Source organism: Delphinapterus leucas, chromosome 11, assembly GCF_059928025.1.
Source record: "Delphinapterus leucas isolate spDelLeu-1000000601 "Yukka" chromosome 11, BTC_Dleu_Yukka2, whole genome shotgun sequence".
NCBI classification, from domain to species: domain Eukaryota; kingdom Metazoa; phylum Chordata; class Mammalia; order Artiodactyla; family Monodontidae; genus Delphinapterus; species Delphinapterus leucas.
This window is the reverse complement of record NC_143139.1, coordinates 6,808,006-6,824,289: the sequence shown is the minus strand read 5'-3', so window position 1 is coordinate 6,824,289 and position 16,284 is coordinate 6,808,006. Positions and strand designations below refer to the sequence as shown.

At 54.2% G+C, this 16,284-nt stretch overlaps 2 protein-coding genes and 1 long non-coding RNA gene across 10 annotated transcripts; 2 read left to right on the top strand and 1 right to left on the bottom strand.

The window, feature by feature from the left end:
- ING4 (inhibitor of growth family member 4) lies at nt 1–7,723 on the top strand. Of its 4 annotated transcripts, none has more exons than XM_022577418.3 (8): nt 1–101; nt 3,707–3,778; nt 5,501–5,667; nt 5,848–5,953; nt 6,135–6,240; nt 6,496–6,643; nt 6,926–6,987; nt 7,096–7,723. In XM_022577418.3, the coding sequence occupies exons 1-8, from the start codon at nt 65–67 to the stop codon at nt 7,133–7,135; spliced, it is 738 nt and encodes a 245-aa protein (XP_022433126.1). In that variant the 5' UTR covers nt 1–64; the 3' UTR covers nt 7,136–7,723. The 4 variants fall into 4 exon arrangements, with proteins under 4 accessions (XP_022433126.1, XP_022433123.1, XP_089776356.1 ...); XM_022577415.3 differs by having other exon boundaries at nt 5,848–5,962; nt 6,132–6,240; XM_089920230.1 differs by having other exon boundaries at nt 3,707–3,808; nt 5,848–5,962.
- Nucleotides 144–9,232, bottom strand: LOC111176679 (uncharacterized). Of its 5 annotated transcripts, none has more exons than XR_004023416.2 (4): nt 8,199–8,494; nt 5,057–5,196; nt 4,696–4,913; nt 144–4,210 (listed from the first exon to the last, which is right to left on the bottom strand). It is a non-coding gene; the product is annotated as an uncharacterized LOC111176679 (long non-coding RNA). The 5 variants fall into 5 exon arrangements; XR_016394860.1 differs by adding an exon at nt 9,144–9,232 and having other exon boundaries at nt 147–4,913; nt 8,199–8,324; XR_002645117.3 differs by adding an exon at nt 8,545–8,703 and having other exon boundaries at nt 147–4,913; nt 8,199–8,324.
- On the top strand, nt 8,861–16,214 carry ACRBP (acrosin binding protein). The gene is made up of 9 exons (XM_089920222.1): nt 8,861–9,117; nt 9,318–9,412; nt 9,881–9,998; nt 10,682–11,066; nt 11,516–11,648; nt 13,588–13,767; nt 13,874–14,041; nt 15,272–15,355; nt 15,910–16,214. The coding sequence occupies exons 3-9, from the start codon at nt 9,968–9,970 to the stop codon at nt 16,030–16,032; spliced, it is 1,104 nt and encodes a 367-aa protein (XP_089776348.1). The 5' UTR covers nt 8,861–9,117; nt 9,318–9,412; nt 9,881–9,967; the 3' UTR covers nt 16,033–16,214.
- The last annotated feature ends 70 nt before the right edge of the window (nt 16,215–16,284 follow it).

Below are 16,284 nucleotides of genomic sequence, written 5' to 3'. Positions count from 1 at the left end.
TCCGTCTCCCTTCGCGTTCAGTCACTTCCGGGGCGGAGCGGAAGTTGCTTTGTTTTGCTTCAAGATGGCTGCGGGGATGTATTTGGAACATTATCTGGACAGTAAGAGCAGGCTGGAGGAGGGGGTCAGGGGTCACAGACGGGTTGGGGGGATCGGGGCTGAGGAGCTTCACGGCTCCGAAGTCTCGGTGGTCAGAAAGTCACAGTCGTGAAGGGTTGAGCGAGAGAAAATACTGGAGGGTGTGAAGAAATAGGGGGCGGGGCACCGGGGTCGAGGCCTCGCTCTGGGGTGTAGACGGGGGAGGGGCTGCGCGGCAGGGCTGGGGGACGGCTCTTGAAGGGCTGGTGGGCATAGCCGGGGAGATATTTGCTGCCCCCGTCTGCAGAGTCTCTGGCCTCAGCATATATCATTTTCTTAAAATCGTTCCGAATCGGTCGTTTTCGTATTAATATATCATCCACTGCCATTTGGAGCAGCGATGAAGATCTGCTCGCGGCTCCTCCAACCAGTTCTTTCGAAGAAGCGGCTTCTCGTGGGGATGGGGGGTTACGAGTGACCACTGTCAGATGATGAACCGGAAGGCTTCTCCTCTTGGAGTAAAGATCCAATTCCCATCAAGTGGAAATATGGTGTTATGTTTATGCCATTTGTGTAACCTACCTCTTCAGAGTCCGTCACCCTATGCCCTTACATTTGCCTTATCGTTGAGAGGCATTAATTCATTCGTTTTTTGAGGTTCTGCTATGGGTCAGACATAATGGCAGGTACTGGCGATATACAAGAATGAGTAAGACCCGGCTCTTGCCCTCAAGTACTCATAGTCTAGTAGAACACAGGTTCTGCTAATATTTATAAAACAGTGTGACAAATGAAATAATAGAAATACATTAAAAGGACAGTAGGTAACACTGGAGAAAGAGGGGCTCATTACCTGGGGGTGTAGGTAAAGCTTTACAGAGGATGTGATGTATAGAAACTTGAAGGTTGAGTGCGGAGAGGGAGAGGGAATTGCACGTTGGGGAAAGCATCAGCAAAGGTGTTATGATGGGTTTGTGGCAAAGCCAGGGAAAAGTGAGGCCAGGGTGTTTGATGTATAGGACTCCGAGGTGCAAGATTGGGAAACGAGACTGGAGAAGGTAGGTGGGGCTAGGTTGTGAAAGGTCGTTTAAGCCAAGCTAAGAAGCTTGCACGTTATATTTATTTATTTGTTTGTTTGTTTGAGCTGCATTGGGTTTTCGTTGCTGCCCGCAGGCTTTCTCTAGTTATGGTGAGCGGGGGCTACTCTTTGTTGCAGTGCGCGGGCTTCTCATTGCGGTGGTTTCTCTTGTTGCGGAGCACGCGCTCGAGGCGCGCGGGCTTCAGTAGTTGTGGCACGCGGGCCCAGTAGTTGTGGCTCGCGGGCTCTAGAGCGCAGGCTCAGTAGTTGTGGCACACGGGCTTAGTTGCTCCGCGGCATGTGCGATCTTCCTGGATCAGGGCTCGAACCCGCGTCCCCCGCATCGGCAGGCGGACTCTCAACCACTGCGGGTGGGCGGATTCTTAACCACTGCACCACCAGGGAAGTCCACCAGCGTGCACTCTAAATAGCGAGGAACCAACAGATTTTCTAAATAGAGTGATTTTTTTTATATAAAGGAAAATAAATGTTGCATGATAAATTGGAGCATGATGACATTAGTAATAGGGAGATCAGTTAGGGATAACAGTCCTGGTCAGAGATGAGGACCTGATCTCAGGGAGTGACAGAAGTGTTTAGGAGTTAAATGTGACAGGATTGACTGACTGAGTGGTTGAGAGAGAAGGAGGAATCTAAGGTGACTTCTCTATTTCCTGTTTGGGAAGTGAGGTAGAGAGTAAATCATCAACAAGATAGGAAATTCAGGAGTAACAGTAACATATTTATTCAACTTAGATTTAAGCATGGGAATGGTAATTGTATCTGTAAGAGTAAATAAGATGGAGATCATTCAGAGAAAGCAAGTGAGAAAATTAGAGGATTAAATTAAGTGTAAGCTCAAGAAAATATTAACATTTAAGGGACAGGCTAAGGAAATGTCAGTGATGGAATTGCTAGAAAGTATGTGATGAGATTTGGAATCTTAAGAGGAAGAAAGTTATTCGAAGACGAGAAGATGGTGCCTGATCCTGCGAACGTAATTTTTTTAGGATAGGACTGATAACCCATCATTTGACCTGGTAAGTCATGATGGCTTAGTCTCAGTAAACTGGTGGTGGTGAACCTGAGTTTATAGGTTAAAGCAGTGGAGGCATTTTAAAAGTTGGAAGTGGAGTCATGGGAAGAGATTTTTCTTTTATGAGAGAGACTTAAGTATTCATGCATTTATTCAAGTATTTATTGAGGATCCTCTGTATGCACATCATAGTTCTAAACTCTAGAGAAATAGGGAAGAAGACAGATACATCTAGCCCTTCTGGAGAGCTGGGGAGACATACCAAATAACTAATTACACAATTACTTATTTAAGTACATTGGATAAGAGCCCAAAAGGGTAGACACAGAATACCACGACAGGGACTTCCCTGGTGGTCCAGTGGTTAAGACTCCGCACTCCCAATGCAGGGGGCCTGGGTTCGATCCGTGGTCAGGGAGGGAGCTAGATCCCACACGCTGCAGATACAAGATCCCACATGCCACAACTAAAAGGTCCCGCATGCAGCAACAAAGATCCCGTGTACTGCAACTAAGACCCTGCGCAGCGAAATACGTATTTAAAAAAAAAAAAAAATAGCATGACAGCATAATCCAGGGCACTTGTTGGAGTTTGGGGCAGTCAGGGTTGAGCTGAACTTTGAAGAATGAACAGGAATTTGAAGGCCAAGAGGTATGGTGGAGGTGGGATGAAGAAGACTGGGCAGGGCATTCTGGGCAGAGAGAGTAGCGTGTGAAAAGCCAAGTGTCATGAAGAGCACTGGCAAGTTCAAGGCACTCAGAGGAGGCAGTATGATAGAGCAGAGAGAGCACAGACGGGGACTGACGTGAGTTAGGGCTGGTGTGACGGAAGCAAGGGCCAGAAAGTGCAGAATAGCAATAGGAATATTGCAGTAGGAGGTCACTAGAGGGTTATAAACAGGACAGTGACTTGAGCAGATCTGCATCTTGTTTTTGCGGTACGCGGGCCTCTCACCGTTGTGGCCTCTCCCGTTGCGGAGCACAGGCTCCGGTTGCGCAGGCTCAGCGGCCATGGCTCACGGGCCCAGCCGCTCCGCGGCATGTGGGATCTTCCCAGACCGGGGCACGAACTCATGTCCCCTGCATCGGCAGGCGGACTCTCAACCACTGCGCCACCAGGGAAGCCCAGATCTGCGTTTTTTAAAGAACATTCTGGCTACTGTATGGAGAGCAGGTTGGAAGTGTGTGTGTGATGAGTGGTGGAGGATGCCAGGAGGGTATTTGTAAGTTGAGGGCAAGGAGCTTGGAGACAGAGATTGAAAGGAAAGGAAAGGGAAAGGCTGATTTGTAAAGTCACTGAAGGGAGGAAGGGTGGGAAAGCTGTGTAGAGATGGAGGGGTTAGTTGTGGAAAGAGGCAGACGTGACCTCTCCTGAGAGCAGAACGATGAGTGCTGTAACAGATAATCCAGCGGTTTGAAGGAGGGAAAACCGAGTGTTGTTTTGGACCTGTTCTTTAAAAGCAGCTGTAGGGCCTAGGACGTCCAGGGAGGCTCAATTTCTCCTCTTCTCCCCAGGTATTGAAAACCTCCCATTTGAACTGCAGAGAAACTTCCAGCTCATGAGGGACCTGGACCAAAGAACAGAGGGTACGTACAGAGTAGGGAGTCCAGTGTATAGTGAGTGTGTATGTGATCGTTTCTTCTTCTGTTTGGTGTTAGCATATCATCTGGTCTGGATTGCTGCAGCTTCTCTCTCTCTCTCTCTCTCACTCTCTTGCAGTTCTTAGAAGGAGAGTAATAATGACCCATATTTGTGTGTCAGCTTTTCCATAACACATGGCGTATTGTGACCGTGCCTCAAGAATTCAAAGATGCTGTGCTCTTTATATCTCCCTCAAGAATAATTTAAAAAACCAAAGTCATTCCTAGAATCATTTCTGTTCTCCGTGTTCAGTACGTTTACAGGAAGACTAGAATGTTTCTATACCACTGGATTGTTAATGTTACTGTCACAAAATTCACTGTGGCTTTAGACTGCAACTCATGTTGGTAGACAGGAACTTTGCTGCATGAGAAGATCTTAAAAAGAAAGGAAAAAAGAAGGAAAAGCAGCAATTAGCAAACATCAGGATCTCTACACTATATTCAGCGGCACAGAAGCACTGGGTGCCGTCTGTGGCCTTGCCTGGGCATTGAGCAAGTTGGGCTGCATTGAGGCATTCATTTGGAGCCTGAGGCCACACTACAGCGGTCAGGTTTGTCTCTTCAAAGTCAAAGGTATTTGTTGGAGCTATCCCCCCACACCTGCTGATGGATATATAGGTGCATCCTCATGTAACTGTGCCCAAGGATATAACAAGCTGTTGTTAGGATACCTAAAGCTGTGATTTAAGTTACTCTTGGTAAGTTTACTCGTGAAAAGGTGAACATCATCTAAAATCCTGGACGTAGGCCCCTGAGAACTCCCTGCTGAATGCTGAGCACCAGCTCCTTGCTTTGTAATACAGTTCCAGCTCTTGAGTTCATGCACAGAAAGACCAGTTGGAGATTACTGAAGTACATACATGCTCTTCCAGCTTCCTCCAAGGGCCTCGAATGAAGCGGGGCGTAAACCTAGTGTGCGCGCAGGTCTTCCCTGTTACCTATTGCTGCCCCGTGTTGCAGTCATACTTTTTTCTCCATCGACATGTTTTGTGAGCACTACCAAATATTGGGCGGTGGGCATCTAAAGTCTCAGTGCCTTGGGACGTCACCAGCCTTGCAGAAACGTTTGGAGCAATATCTAAAATGAACAAACAGAAAAAAAAGTGATGGGAAATATAAGCAAGTTGCAAACGATGAGCAAAACAGGGTGGGCAGTAAGCAGAAGAACTGTGCCGTGAATGGACCAGGGCCTAATTTTAAATGAGATATAGATGTACAGACCTGGAAGCCAGCAGCAGCAGATGACCCAGCCTGGTCTGTAGCACTCAGAGCTGCCGTGGGATGTTTTCGAGACGAGAAACCAGATGGCTTTTGAGACAAAGTTCATGGTTCAAGAGGCAGCAAGCCCTGCAAAGAAGCATCTTCAGACAGCGACAAAAACACACTTCGTATTAGTGCCGCATGCCAGGAATCCCTCATTATGGTTCAATAAATTCAGTTCCAACTATGATAGCAATGTTTTCAGCACCCGGAGGCACCTTTGAAACACATATTGTGAACATGTTGCATTACTTGAGTACGTGGCACAGTACCTAGGAATGTTCAGTACGTTTTAATTCAAAGGTTATGATGGTCAATGGAAAAGGTCCAAGGAGCAAGAGGAAGAAGTGTGTTCCACCTAGCCACTCAGGGGCCATTGTGACCAGGCCTCTGTCTCTGTTGTAGACCTGAAGGCTGAAATTGACAAGTTGGCCACTGAGTATATGAGTAGCGCCCGCAGCCTGAGCTCCGAGGAGAAATTGGCCCTTCTCAGACAGATCCAGGAAGCCTATGGCAAGTGCAAGGGATTTGGTGACGACAAGGTGCAGCTTGCCATGCAGACCTATGAGATGGTATGGCCCTGTTCATGGCTCCCCACCTGCCTCCCGTCTATTCCTCAGGGTCCTAGACCCCCTCCTTCAGCCGTGTTGGGATCTGTTTTGGGTCTGGGAGATCCATAGAATCTGCCTCAGCCTGTTTTCTTTAACTGGAACCAGCCCTGTAGCTCTTCCTTCTCCTTCCTTCCCACCCAGGTGGACAAACACATTCGGCGACTGGACACAGACCTGGCCCGTTTTGAGGCTGATCTGAAGGAGAAGCAGATTGAGTCAAGTGACTATGACAGCTCTTCCAGCAAAGGCAAAAAGAGTGAGGAGGGGGGCGGGGCTGTGAGAGGTGGGGCGAGGACCCCGAGGGAGAAGCCAGCCTGCTCCTCAGCTCCGAGGGAGGGCCACCGGCTTGGAGGAGGGGCAGGGGGAGGGGGGCTTAACCCATCCTTCTGTCTCCCTGCCTTCTGGCTTCCCCCCCTCTTGCCTAGAAGGCCGGACTCAAAAGGAGAAGAAGGCTGCCCGTGCTCGTTCCAAAGGGAAAAACTCCGACGAAGAAGCCCCCAAGGCCGCCCAGAAGAAGTTAAAACTTGTGCGCACGTGAGTGTGTCAGGGAGCATTTTGCCAAGGGACAGACTCCTCTTTCCCGCCACCTCACCCCAGCCACAGTGCCCCTTGCCACTTTGCTGTCTCCTGTGCCAACAACTCTCCTTGCCATTTTGGTATCTGCTGGATACAGAGGAGACGCCACAAATCACTAGCCCCACAAGGACCTCCTCCTCTGCCGGCTCTGACCATCTCAAGCTGTAGCTTCCCTTCCTGCAGATGACACTTTCTCTTCCTCTTGGCACGCAGAAGCCCTGAGTATGGGATGCCCTCAGTGACCTTTGGCAGTGTCCACCCCTCTGATGTGTTGGATATGCCTGTGGATCCCAACGAACCCACCTATTGCCTTTGTCACCAGGTCTCCTATGGAGAGATGATTGGCTGTGACAACCCTGATGTAAGAACTGTTTTGCCTCAGGATGGGGGGGGGCCGGTTCTGGTGGACATGAAGGGAGTTGGGTACAAGAAGGGGGGTAACGGTTGAATAGGGGGACTTCAGGATAGGAGAAAGGTAGTTGGAGTTGGTTGGCCTTGGACCCTTCAAGAATTCTCCCAAGGGATGGAATAAGGGAGTACTCCTAAGGGATGGGGGGGAATGGAGGGTGGGGGGGGTTCTTTTCTTTCCTCTGCCCCACCCTGGTCCCTGAGTTCTGCTTCTTCCATCCTCTTCCTTTCCCAGTGTTCCATCGAGTGGTTCCACTTTGCCTGTGTGGGGCTGACCACCAAGCCTCGGGGGAAGTGGTGAGTGAGAGCTGCGGTGGGGCTGGACTGTCACGAGCTGAGTGAGTGACAGAGGGCATCCTCCCTTTCGCTCACTCTCTCCCCCTTCTCTGTCACGTTCCTTTGTAGGTTTTGCCCACGCTGCTCCCAAGAACGGAAGAAGAAATAGACAAGGGCCTTGGATTCCAACACAGTTTCTTCCACATCCCCTGACCTGGGCTAGTGGGGAGAGGGATGCCTGACTGAGGTCAGGGAGAGGTGGGTGGCGCAGAGGTGTCATCCCCTCTCCTCCCCGCCCCACTCCTGGTGCTGAGGCTGCACCCAGACCCTGGTACGGGGGTTGCTGCAGCCACTAACGGTATGTGCTCTCATTCAGCCCGCCCCCTTCAGAGGGAAGGGGTCTTGCCCACTGTCCTTTTGCCTCCATGCTGAGGTTGGTGCTGTACTTTTGAGGGATGGTCCTCTTTACTCCCCTTGCTTTGTATTTAAGGACTGGGGCAGTAGCATGGGGCCCTCCCCCAGCCTCCTGATCCCCTCCCCTCGTGGGGGGCCATGGCGTGATAAACTTTCTTCACTCTCTTCCTGCTTTTCCAGCGGGGGCTCCTCCAGATCATCTGGGCTGTGGCCCTGGCTGAAGGGTCACCCCTTCCTCTGTGCCAAGAGGATTCGTCCTGGTTTGTGAGTGGGAGGGGCAGGGTGGAGTGCAGCTATCTCATATGTAAAGGAATTGGGTCGGTGAATAAAAGCTGTACATGTTGGCCTGCTGTGTTTATTGTAGAGACACTATTTCAGTACATGTGCTAAGCATATTTTGCATCCTCTGAGTTGGCTAAAAGGTGGGAGGATGACATGCCAGAAGTGGGACAAGATGTGGAACCAGAAGTGGTACCTCTGCCCCAGAATCCACAACTTGTCAACTTCTCTGGAACCACCCGAGCTGCCTGGGGACTGTGCCTCAGACCAGGGTTTCCAAAACCTTTACGATTCTGCATCTTTTCTCCCTCAGATACCTTTCACTTAATTTCCAGTAAATGTGTATTTTGTGCTTTATACGTGACTAAGTATCAGGCTGACTTATTTTAAACACAAAACAGGAAAACACGTAGTTTGCCCTACACCAGTGAGCTGTCTGGCCTGCCTCCACCAGGAAACCACCTCCTTAGACTGAGCCCCCCTTATGCCCCATCTCCTCCTCACCCGAACCCCCTCTTGCTTCTCCTTCGGCTCCTTACCTGGAGGCGCCCTCTCCAGACTTTGTGTTGTACGTCCCATCTCTGCGCGCCTCACTTCCAGGCCTCACCCCTTCTTGGGCAGATTGTAAAATAGGGCTAGTAACAGTATCCACTTTATGGGATCACCTTGAAATGAAAAAACGTCACGCGTAAGGAACAACACAGGAGCTCCGCCGTCCAAGGCACCGAGTCAGTGATCACTCCTGCCCTCCTTGTCCTCTCGTGCTGGAGCGTGACACGCGGGGACCCGCACCCGCCCTCCGACCGAGCCCGGCCAAACGTCCGTTTCCCCGTCCCCCACCCCGCGTGGCCCGCCCCGCCCTTTGTGACGTCGGCGGCCTCGCACCCGCGGCCCCCGCCCGCCGGCTAGCCCTGGCTCGTCCCGTTAGAGGCCGCTCGGTCCCGGGAACACGGGCGACCGTCCGGGGCCATGAGGCAGCTCGCCGCCGCCTCCCTTCTCTCACTCCTGAGAGGCGAGCGCGCGTCCGCCCCCGGAGCCCTCCCTGCACCGTCTCTGAACCGCCTTCCCCTGGGCCGGCCGCTTCCAGCCCCTCCCACCGCCCCCCCCGCCCCCCCCCGCCCCAGCTCTCTCGCCCTCGCCCGCGGGCTCGGCGGCCAGACGCCCCGGTCTCCGTGTGCACGGGCCGGCTCGCACGGTGTCGGAGTTGGGTCCATCCGTGGTCTGTTTCCCGCCCCGCAGTGCTGCTCCTGCCTCCGGCACCGGCCCCCGCCCAGGATTCCCTCTCGACCTCCACTCCGGGCAGCCCCCTCTCTCCCACCGAGTATGAGCGCTTCTTTGCGCTGCTGACCCCAACCTGGAAGGCGGAGACCACCTGCCGGCTCCGCGCAACCCACGGCTGCCGGAACCCCACCCTCGTCCAGCTGGACCAGTATGAAAACCACGGCCTGGTGCCGGAAGGTGAGGGCCCGCCTCGAGGGCCAGACCTGTGCTCGCTGGACCCGGGGCGAGGGGGTGGCTGGCGCCTCACACTGAGCCCCGCGTGCTGGGCTCTCCAGACCCCGGGAGCCCACCGCCCCGTCCCGCCCCCTCCCAGAGGGCGTGCCCCCCAGAGGGCGTTCCCCCTGGTGTGTTCACTTCCGCCGCACGCCCTTCCCCAGGCGCTGTCTGCTCCGACCTCCCTTATGCCTCCTGGTTTGAGTCCTTCTGCCAGTTTACTCAGTACCGTTGCTCCAACCACGTCTACTACGCCAAGGTGAGGCTGGGACAGAGGTTGGATCTGGTGTCAAGGATCAAGGGACAGGCGGTGGCAGTGGCTCCAAGCCAGCCTTAGGTCCTCCCTACCTGCCACTTTGCCATCATTTACCCAGATTATACGTGCGTACAGTCTCACCTTGGGCATTCAGACTGTCAGAACAGCCCTGTTACTGCAAGAAAAGTAGGGAAGAGGGATGGGAGGAGGCAGAGATAAGCCCTTCCAGCAGGTCAGTGATGTCATTCAAGTCAAATGCAAAAGACTGAAGGCAGGAGTGTGGGCCAGACGGGAGTCTGATCTTGCAGGGGACCCTTTCCCAGGTCTAGAGAGTTCCACCGGGGGCCATGTGCCCTCATTCCCGCCCAGGAACTGTGAGAGAGGAGACCCGAGGGACAGGGACGGAGGATAAGCAGGAGTAGAAGTTCGCCCTTTGGGAAAGGCGTTGCCACTTTGCTTCTCTCCTCGCAGCGGGTCGGGTGCTCCCAGCCAGTCTCTATCCTCTCACCAAACACTCTCAAGGAGGTGGACACTTCCTCTGAAGTGCCGCTCACGACGATGACCTCCCCCAAGTCCTCCCACACCACAGGTGAGACCCTCCCAGCACCCGGGAGACTCCCAGCCTCTCCTCCCACGAGTCCCGGAGCCCAGGGTTTAAGGCATCAGTGGGAGGGACGTGGGGAGATGAGCCAGTGGAGGCGGCCATGGGCAGCTGTTTACATAAGGGAGAGCCTGCTTTTTCTGAGTACAAGTTAGGGCTTTCCTGTCCTAGGATGTTTTCTGACATTACGAACATCTCTGCCCTGAACCGATTTTTCCTAGCTCCCCCAAACCTTCCTACATTAAGAAGTGCTCTGGGACTTTTCCCAGCTAAAATCTTCACTCTAGAAAGGATTGGTTGCTAGGTATTCAGAATACTTGGTGTTTCCTAAGTGAGGGGGACAAAAGGTGGTATTTGAGGTGGGTTAGGGAAGAGGACCACTTGTAAGGGAGGTGGAAAGGGGACCGGTAACGCTGCCTCCACTGTCGCCATGGTAATGTTCTTTTATTTTGATATTTGTATTCTCTCCTGTATTTTTTATGCTCAACTAAATGAATGTGTGCAATTTGCACTGCCTTCCTCTGCCTTTGTGTTTATGTATGTGTTTGTGTGTGTTTATGTGTTTTTGTCTGCGTTTATGTGCGTCCCTCTGTGAACAAAGACACGGGGGGTCAGAAACCTGACCATCCCTTTCCCTTCTCTCTCTTGGTCCCTCCCAAACCCTGCTGCAGCCACAGAACAACAGGCCTTCCAGCCCTGGCCCGAGCGGCTTAACAGCAGCGTGGAGGAGCTGCTACAATCCTCCCTGTCCCTGGGTGGCCAGGATCAAGGGCAGGAGCGGGAGGGACAAGAGGAGGAGTGGGAGGAAGGACAGGGCACAAAGCAGGCGCTGGAGGCGACGTCTGGGTTGCAGGCAGACCCGGAGCCCAAGACCCAGTCTGAATTTGTATCCTCCAACCCTTTCTCCTTCACTCCCCGGGTGCGGGAAGTGGAGTCTACTCCCATGATGATGGAGAACATCCAAGAGGTCATCCGATCTGTGCAGGAAATGGATGAAATGAATGAAATGAATGATGTATATGAGGAGAATATCTGGAAAGCCCAGAGCCCTGGCAGGTAGAGGAATTTCTGTCTGCCCCACCGGCCCTACCTTCCCCGCTGTCTTTGGGAATGAGAAGCCCCCTTTGCCAGCCTCGGCCCCCAGACCCACTCACATCTGCCTGGGCTTCAGGTGCACCTAGCCGCTGCCTGCCTCGCCTGCTCTGTGGCCGTCATGGGCTTAAGCACTGCCCTAGACATCTGTCTCTACATGAAGTCGTGGGGTGCGCCCTGAACCTAGAGCTACTAGACTTGGGTTCTGGGGTTGTCTCTGACCCTGATAAGCACTGCAACTTTTACTTCCCCTTTCTGGATCTCAGTTCCTCATTTGTAAAAGGAGGCAGTTGGTCTGGAGGCCTCCGGGGCCCCATCCAGCATGCTAAATGTGTGTGACTAGGACTAGACGCTAAGGGGAGGGGAAGAGAGTGGGTGGGCTTTCTGCCCCAGCCGGTGCCATCTTCTTGCAGTCTCCTGCAGCTGCCTCACGTGGAGGCCTTGCTGGCACTGTGCTACTCGATTGTGGAGAACACCTGTGTCATAACCCCTACAGCCAAGGCCTGGCAGCACTTGGAGGATGAGATCCTTGGTTTCGGGAAGTCGGTATGCCCACCATGCTGTTTAATGGCTCCATGCTCACTGGGCATCCTCTGGGCCTCAGGAGTGGTTAATGGGCGGGGCTACATAAAGCCCGAGGCATCATTGGAGATTCTCTCCAAGTGAGAATCCCTTCTTTGGAAGGGTATCTCCAGCTCCCCTTAAAGGAGGACGAAGTCTGGAATCCATTGCAGTCCAGAATTCATGCTGTGGCTGCGCCTTGTTAGGTTTGAGTCATCTCCTGAGCCAGTTCACCACCGGCAGGACTTGGCTTTACCTTAGATGTAGCTATTCTTTCCAGAGGGATCATAGAACCGTTTCCAGGGATCTGTAGAGAGATCCCAGCCTCGACGTGTCCTCAGCACCCAGCAGGTCCTATTCCCAGGAAATAGGGCTTTCAAAAAGTGCAAGTTAGCAAATGTTTGTTGAGAGCTCGTATGCCACCCATTCATCCGTTTGTTCAAATATTGATCGGGCTAGGTATTTGAGATGTTAGCAACTCTGTCCTAGGTATTTTAGCAATGAGTACAACAGATCCCATTCCCTCTCCTCCTGGAGTCCGGTGGGAGAGACAGACACAGAAACGGAGAACGGTGTGGCAGGATCAATGCATGACGGACAAGCACAAAGTGCAGAGAGCAGATGGAGAGCACAAACGTCGCGTTGGGCTGGATCGGAGAATTGCCTCTTGGAGGAACTGATGTGTAAACTGAGACCCGGAGCTAAAAGAAGTTAACCAGGCAAAAGAAGGGGTTGGTAGAGGTTCCTGCTAGAGGGGTTAGTATCAATGTGTGCAAAGTCTCTGAGGCAAGAAAGAGAAGAAATTCCACGTGGAACCAAAAAAAAAAAAAAAAAAAAACGAGCACACTGCTGTTGGCCCGCAGGGAGCAGGGATTCAGTAGCATTACAAAAGGAGTGTGGTAGGTGCTGGAGAGAGAGTTCTTCTGGGTCTTTTTGTTTTTGTTTTGGAGTGTAGGAAGTTCAGGAGTGGTGGAGGGCTCACTGGATTTTTAGAGTCAAAGAGATAATAAGGGTCATGATGTGAATAATCCCGAATGGCAGTCTGAAGCATTTGTATTTAATTTGGTAAGAAAAGAGAATTCAGTCATGATTTGGGGTCAGGGACACGATGATGCGTCCCCCGTGTGCTGTTAGGAGGAGCAAGGAAGGCGACGTAAGAGATTTTGTGACTGTGACACGCTGACGGGATGGACTGGCGATGCTGCAGGGCGAGATCCTCCTTCCTCCTGGAAGGCTGGGGAGACTTGCTCAGGGCAGAGAGCCCCACCGGGCTCCACATACAAAATGTCATCCAAGAACTTGGAGGTTCTGAGCCTAGGTGCTTGGGCAGAGGACAGGTTTTGGAGTTGGAAGCACCAGGACCAGTGCCTCAGCTCCACACGCACTAGACGTGGGTTTGAGCAGTTGACTCAGCCTCACGGAGCCTCGGTTTCCTCGTCAGGCACACAACGGAGGCCTGCTTAGTACCTATGCTAGTAGAAGGTTCCTGTGGAGACCAAAGGAGATGATGGCACTTATCGCCATGGTGCGCAGCACCGTGCCGACTCTTTGTGAATATTAGCGTTATCATTAGCGGAGAGGAAGGGAGGGTTATGAGTCTTTTTCAGACGGGCTAAGTTACATGTCTGTCAGGCACTTGGCCGTGGGGATTTGGAGCTCAGGAAAGAGATCAGAAGTGATGGTAAAAGTTTGGGTGTCACCAGCAGGGAGATGAATATTACCTGTGAGTAGATAAATAATCCAGGAAGAGGATGAAGAAACAGAGAGCCGACGGGAGGTCCTTGAGGACCCTTGGGGAGGGGGGCAGGGAAAAGCCACAGGAGCTTCTGGAAAAGACTTAATGCGGAGACATTCTGCGGAGCGGCTCTGGAGGGCGGAAGCGGGGGAGCCTCAGCCTCAGTTCCCCAGCCGCGCTCCTCCTCAGGTCTGTGACAACCTTGGGCGGCGCCACGTGGCTACGTGTGCCCTCTGTGAGTTCTGCTCCCTCAAGCTGGAGCAGTGCCGCTCGGAGGCCAGCCTACAGCGGCAGCAGTGTGACAGCTCCCACAAGACGCCCTTCGTCAGCCCCCTGCTCGCGTCCCAGAGCACGTCCATCGGCACCCAGGTACCGAGGAGGGTGGCCTGCAGCGGCCGGGGGCCTCAGGCCCCAGGCAGGATGGGGCAGCAGGGGGGCCAGGACGCCCACCTCTCCCCTGTGCCCCATGCCGCAGATAGGGACCCTAAAATCGGGCCGCTTTTACGCGCTGGATTTGTATGGCGGGCTGCGCATGGACTTCTGGTGTGCCCGGCTGGCCACCAAGGGCTGCGAAGACAATCGAGTCGCCAGCTGGCTCCAGACTGAGTTCCTCAGCTTCCAGGATGGGGACTTCCCCACCAAGGTCAGCGCCTTCCCCAAAGCTCAGCCCCACCCTGCTCACCCCGGTCCCCTCTTGTCCCCTGCTCTGGGGAACCCTAGGATGTGGAGGGGGGCTTGGGCCCCTGGCCTCACTGAGCCTCCTGCCTTTCCGCAGTAGACCCTCCAGACCCCCAAGAGAGCAGGATTGCACTTAGCAAAGGAGTAGAAACCTGGAGGGCCGGGCGGGCACAGGCCATGGGGGCATGAGACAGGTCTGGTCCAGCTCTGCCGGTTACCTACAGGGGGTGGGCTGGGGGACTTCATCTCTGCCCCAAACGGCTGCTGACGGTGACCCAGTGCTTCCCTGCCTAAGCCTGGAGGCTCCTTCTCAAATCTTCTAGTGCTTTCCCTCTCACTGGGATCAGCTTTGCTCCCCGCCCCCAGAGTTACCTCCCCCCACGGAACTAGCTGCTGTAGCTGAGAGCCCGGCCCCTCCCTTCTGTGGTTTAGCAGGAAAAATCAAGACCAGGAAAAGCAGAGGCAGCCTAAGAAAGGGCTTTTATCTGAGCCGAGAGGTCTCCGCCCAGCTCTTCTCCCTGGACCCCTAGATCTGGAAGGGGTCTCGGACTGCCTCAGCTGCTCCCCTGGATTTATAGATGGGCAGGCGAGGCTCATAGAGGGAAGTGACTGGCCCAGGGTCATACATTAGAGGCACTTCTGACCTCTTCCGCACTAAATAGTCCCTAGGAAGCTCCCTGAGATGGGACCGCTGCCTGGGCCCCTTCCCGCGTACTGGGCCCTTAGTGCCCCTTCCCTGGCCCTCGTCGCTCAGCTGCTTTCCCAGCTTGGTGACCAGCAGGGCACCCCCTTCTCAGCTCCAGCTCCTGGCTTCTTCCCAGCAACTGAACCATGGCTGAGGGTGGGACGGGAAGGGCAGAGGGGACACCCCAGGTGCAGAGGGTCTGGTTCTGTGCCCTGGTCCTGCCATCGTGGGCGCACTCTGCAGAGGGGACACCCCAGGTGCAGAGGGTCTGGTTCTGTGCCCTGGTCCTGCCATCGTGGGCGCACTCTGCAGAGGGGACACCCCAGGTGCAGAGGGTCTGGTTCTGTGCCCTGGTCCTGCCATCGTGGGCGCACTCTGCAGAGGGGACACCCCAGGTGCAGAGGGTCTGGTTCTGTGCCCTGGTCCTGCCATCGTGGGCGCACTCTGCAGGGCTGGTGTCTGTGAGGCTTCTGATGCCTTCCCACCTCCCATCCCCCGCTCCTGGCTTAGATTTGTGACACAGAATATGTGCAGTACCCGAACTATTGTGCCTTCAAAAGCCAGCAGTGTATGATGAGAAACCGGAACCGGAAGGTGAGCCCCTCCCTCTGCAGCCCCCCCCCGCCGCCCCTGCTGCCTCCCATCAGCCCCAAGGGCTGGTCCGTTCTGGGCCCCCCGTGACGTCCGAGCATCAGGGGTGTGGAGAGTGGGTGCATCTCCGGGCAGAGCCTCCTCCATGGAGCTCTGTCCCCACTCCTCCCGCCTTAGGGTGAGCAGCTCTCCCAGGCCCCCAGGCAGAGGGTTCCAGGAGGGAGGGAGGCTGCAGATCAGAGGCCCTGTGGATACGCCAGGAGGGAAGAACCCCCAGCCGGGTTGGGCCTGAGAGGCTGAGGCCTCAGTCTTGGCTCTTGCTGTTACTCGCCAAGTCGTCTGAGCCAAGTCACTTCCTCTCCAGCCTCAGGCTCCTCATTTCTGAAAGGGGGAGTCGGGCTACGTGGTGTGCCTCCCCGCTTTAAAAACCCACATCTGAGTTTCCTCCTTCCCTCTGCTCCCTGTGCCTACACCCGCCCACCTCCTGTTCTTGAATTTCCGACACCTCGGGCTCCTGGCTTTCCTAGCTGGACCACGTGCGCCCAATCCCCGTGCAGGTGTCCCGCATGAGATGTCTGCAGAATGAGACATACACCGTCCTGACCCCGGCCAAGAGCGAGGACCTCGTGCTTCGATGGAGCCAGGAGTTTAGCACCTTGACTCTCGGCCAAGCCGGCTGAGCTGGACTCTGCCCTCTCCCCACCCACTTTCCACACCCTTCATTGCTCTCAGACCCCAGGTTGTCTCTTACTTGGCCCAGACTCAACGTTTCCCTCGGGTTGGGGCAGCCGTCCCGGAGAGGTCTGCGATGGGAGCTCCACCTACCTTAAAGGATGTCTTTACATAAAATGTTTATTTTCAACCTGTGTGGCCTGTTTTGGTTCTGATCCCCTCGTTGGCCCTGCCCCGGGGGAGTCAACCCTCCAACCCCT